The sequence below is a fragment of the Symphodus melops genome, assembly GCF_947650265.1.
Source record: "Symphodus melops genome assembly, chromosome: 16".
Taxonomy (NCBI): Eukaryota; Metazoa; Chordata; class Actinopteri; order Labriformes; family Labridae; genus Symphodus; species Symphodus melops.
Window position 1 is genome coordinate 5,729,320 of NC_136706.1, and position 4,470 is coordinate 5,733,789.

Sequence of the window (4,470 nt, forward strand, 5' to 3'; positions counted from 1 at the left end):
GGCTGATCACATTCCAGGTGGAGCTCCATCAGTGTTTTATCCCTCAGGATGAAAATCATGATTCGCTGTCCAGCTGCCTTAAAAACACAACTGCTACTAAGGAGGATGCAATTGGATGTTTGCGGGAAATACCACAAATAATGTTTGATAGATTGTACGGGAGCTTTTTCAAGCAAAAAAATCAAAGCAGAAAATCACCTTGAAAAAGAACAGAAAAAAATCATTTGTGCAGGTGTCACTTCAGATAATAACCTGATAACTGTATCTATTTAGCACAGATCCAAGCAGGAAGCACACTGAGGAAATGTGTGTGTTGTTACTTCTTTGTGTCTTAATTAATGTTATGGATTCCCCCGTGTTTCACCGCTAATTAACGGAAGGCAGATCACACAAACATTCATCATGCCAGGCAGGGAATATTTCAATTGCTTATAATTTCCCGGTTCTCACAGCAATGAACCAACAGTCTGAGTCATGCACTACCTGAAGCGTTCTCATGAGATATAAACACAGCAGCGACCTAATAGTGAATATTGCCCTATAGCACAACTAGTGGTCACAAACTCTACAAAAGTCCTTTAAAAATGCATTGTAGTTATTTCAAGTATGTGTGTGCAGTCAAAGGCTTGAAAGTTGGTTTCCACTCTATTCTAGTTTAATTATTTTACTATTCTATATTTCAGATAATTCTTGAAAAAGTCCTGCTTAGGAAGAAAGAGAAGGTTAAATAAATAGAAAAAAACACAGACAAATGAATTCTATTAACCTATGAATAGAGAAACCAAACACCTCATATTGAACTTACATTACAGTAAACTACCGCCTCCTTTTGACAAACCACGGCCAGACTGACTGATGAACACCACAGAAGAGCTAACAATGTGTAACGTCTTTCATTTCAGAGAAAGAACGACACCGCAGACATGAGAAGTGAAGATGGATGACTCAAGGTCAGAAAGCCATTTTGACACAGAGAAGAGTTCTCGCTGGAGGCCACTCGCATAAAATGGAGGGATGTGCTGAGCTGCAATCTACCGTCGCTATACACGTGTGTTTAACAGTATCATGTGTGAAAGGTAAGAAGACTGGTCTGGCATCTTAACTCTTCTCATTTCATATATAAGATATTTTGAAAAGCTTAAATATTTTGACTGTGTAGTGATTGAAATTTAACTTAAGGAACTTTACTTTCTTTGTGTCCCTGCTTTATAGCTTTCCTTGTGTGCACGGGAAGGGCAGGGATTTGTTGTCCCTGCCCATATCCATGTGGAAGCTAATTACAGTTTCTTGAAAGGTGCTATATAAATACAAGCTATGATTATTATCATTATTGTTACTCTCATGCAGGGGACGTTAGTATACTTTCATCTGAAATGATAGTACAGAAAGTTGCTCAGTTTGCAACATGTTTTCAATAGTAAAAAGTCAAAACACCTGTCATAAAGCCTGCACTGTATTATTGAAAAAAACATTCCTACCTTTTTGGCCTGATCCTTCTTGACCAATCCAGTTGCAGCGGCAATTGTGCCAGCACCCTCCACAGTTTTATGGGCCACAGCGGTTACCCCGGTAACCACAGCTTCTCCCATATTAGATACTCCAGAGGCAGTTTTACCAGCAACTTTATGGACAAAAGATGAAGAACAGAGGAGGGCATTAAAGGAGGGTGTGTGACTCTATGTTGCCTCAATTTCTGTGGGATAAGCAGGATGTACATAAATATGATGCACTTCAGAGCTTAACTTTTAATTCATTGATAATTTTATTTGTGAAAGATCATCATTCTTCAATGTATACGCTTTCACATTAAATAAGCAATGAATTTACTGTACCTGACGTCTGATTAGGTAAACATTACTATTTAATAATCCTATAATCCTATTAGGAAATGCCCTTCAGACTGTTCTACAATTAAATTATTGTTCAGTCATTTTGATAAATATGAACTTCGGGACCAACCTGGAGGCGCATTGCTTAAGAAACTGTTCTTCAGTTTTAACCCAGTTTTCAACACACCTTACAATGGTTGTAGTGTGTTCAGCAATTTAGCATTTTATCTGGTTTAATTTAAAATGTGTTTCATGTGACTTTGTGCGCTGGAAACTGGACATTTAAATCCAGGCCGATTTTCCTATATACTGAGGGTGAGGGTGACTGAGGGTACAAACTCTCTTTTTAACTCGGTTTTAACTTGGTAGCTGGCTTACTCTTTTTAAAAAGAGTAAGCCAGCAACCAAAAATCATACCAAACAATGTCCATTTATCCATTTCCTTTTTTGTTGCTGAAGTGATCACAAGCATATAAAACCCATGATATGGGGTCATAAGTACAACACAGCTTTGTTTGAAGAAAAACAAGCTAAATTGGTCGTTATTGCTGCAATAGGGTATAAGCTGTCTATTACTACATATTTGGACCTCATGAAAACACATAACATTTTCAGATGTGGGTCACCTTGTCCCTCTGAGAACTATATTCTCAGACTTTAATAAAACACCATCACATCATTTATTTTAGAATCTCAGCCTCCAAAAACACTGTACTTGGAACCATATATACAAAGGCACACATTTCCCTGGATCCCTATAACAGGAAGTCTCCCTTGGCTTCTCTGCTTGTTATGTATGAGAAATAGCAGGACCTGGTCTGTGGGGACTTATGGGCAGGTTGTTTTGAGTAAGGAGGTGAAATGTGACACTTGCTCACCTGGTGGAAAATATATTATCCTCCTCTCTTATTGACTACATGAGGATGCAGAGTGATATCCCCTTTGTATTGCTTATGTTTATGTTTTCTTCTTGTGTGAAATATTGTCTGAATGCTATTAAAAGAGGCTGTGAATGTACACTGTTATAGGGGTTAGGAGGAGGGGCAGACATAGACTCATTTAATGCTGAATTAGTTTAAGTTACCTGTTGTGACTCCATCCTTTGTCTTGGTACCTGTAACATAATGCAGGTCAAGTTCAATTAGCCACAAAAAAATGAAAAAATCTAAACGTAAAAATGCAAATTAAACTCAGGCCTATAGGTGAATGTAAAATAAACAGCTATCTTGTCGTCAATGTAGAAGTGTAAAAGCTTTTAATTCCATTTTACTTTAACAACATAGTCTTAATTATCCTTGTTGAATTCCCAGAACCCACCGACAAACATGACCCCATCTCTCGTCATCTCGGCCGCTCCAGTCACTCCCTGCTTGGTTTTCTCCGCCGCTGCCGCGACCCCATCCCTGGCTCGAGAGAGACCCTTCATTAACGAGTCCATGGCTGCTTGATTGGCTCCCAAATGACACGCGCTCACAGCTGTGGGGATGTCAAGATAACGCCCATGAGGGGCGCTCGTTATTTAAACGTCACATTATTTAAAAAAAAAAAAAAAAAAAAAAAAAAAAAATGACGCCACCGCCCCACTTTTCTCTTTGTCAATCGAATATCGGTGTCTGAAATATAGAATAGTTTGTGCTGTTTTAGGTTATACATCAAATCTGCTCTTACGCGTGCTGAAACATCCCACCTGTAGGATTTTGGGGGATCAGCCCCACTGAAAAATCATGAATGGATTTACTATCATTTCAAGAAAAACGTAAAGAGGTGTAATACATTGTAACGCTGTTTGGGGACAACGAATAGTCTAACAAGATTAGGGGAATTATACAAAAATACATTCTTATATTTTACGGACGAATAGAAAAAGAAAAGATGTGTGTCTCACCTGTTCGCTTCAACTGTAGGCAGCTCAAGGCGACAATAGGGTGAGTCTTCCGGGATGACAGCTGAGATTTCTTGAAATTAAGAGCCAGCAAAACCTGTTTTATTGTTTCTCAACTACAACTATTCCACAGGCGAGGTATGTAGTGATCCTCAAGACCAGACAGACAGGATCAGAGAGAGTGAGAGAGAGAGAGAGAGAGAGAGAGAGTGAGAGAGGGAGAGAGGGACTCCACAGGTTTCACCGGCGCCTCCTACGTTTCGGTGGTGGAGAGAGAGCGATTAAACCCCCGTGATGCTGATGCGAGAAGAGATGCTCTGCTGTCTGTCTGTCTGTCTGTCTGTGTGTGACACACACACACACACACACACACACACACACACACACACACACACACACACACACACACACACACACACACACACACACAGAGAGAGAGAGAGAGAGAGAGAGAGAGAGGGAGAGAGAGAGAGAGAGAGAGATTACGTAGCTCTTTCTGTGTGGTTAGACAACAGCGTGTAGGTGCAGCAGGCTTGTAATAATCATCAGTCAGTGAATGCATCTGCTGCCAAACTGCCAATTAGTGGCTATCTAATTATGCAAACTAACTATCTTTGCATTCAGTGTCCACACATGTGAGTAAGATGTTAGCCACAGCTTTGTGTGAGCTAATGATCTTTTCCCATCTTGAATTTAAAGGTTGTTTTTAGAAATAGATGTATAATTAGACTGTGTAACTTTTGAACTTTCTGGTTCAAT

At 39.6% G+C, this 4,470-nt stretch overlaps 1 protein-coding gene across 1 annotated transcript; it reads right to left on the reverse strand.

Annotated features, from left to right (window-relative positions):
- Positions 1-1,349: 1,349 nt before the first annotated feature.
- Positions 1,350-3,990, reverse strand: LOC306837430 (uncharacterized protein). The gene is made up of 4 exons (XM_079365113.1): positions 3,715-3,990; positions 3,147-3,305; positions 2,914-2,943; positions 1,350-1,621 (listed from the first exon to the last, which is right to left on the reverse strand). Exons 2-4 carry the CDS (start codon positions 3,265-3,267, stop codon positions 1,365-1,367), a joined length of 408 nt encoding a protein of 135 aa, XP_079221239.1. The 5' UTR covers positions 3,268-3,305; positions 3,715-3,990; the 3' UTR covers positions 1,350-1,364.
- Positions 3,991-4,470: the final 480 nt, after the last annotated feature.

What these genes read in the sequence shown, in the direction of transcription:
- LOC306837430 (XM_079365113.1), bottom strand. Translation starts at nt 3,267, where the DNA reads ATGGACTCGTTAATGAAGGGTCTCTCTCGAGCCAGGGATGGGGTCGCG. An exon ending in AGATGGGGTCATGTTTGTCG is followed by an intron (nt 2,944 to 3,146) that starts GTGGGTTCTGGG and finishes ATTATGTTACAG; the next exon opens with GTACCAAGACAAAGGATGGA. An exon ending in AAAGGATGGAGTCACAACAG is followed by an intron (nt 1,622 to 2,913) that starts GTAACTTAAACT and finishes TTGTCCATAAAG; the next exon opens with TTGCTGGTAAAACTGCCTCT.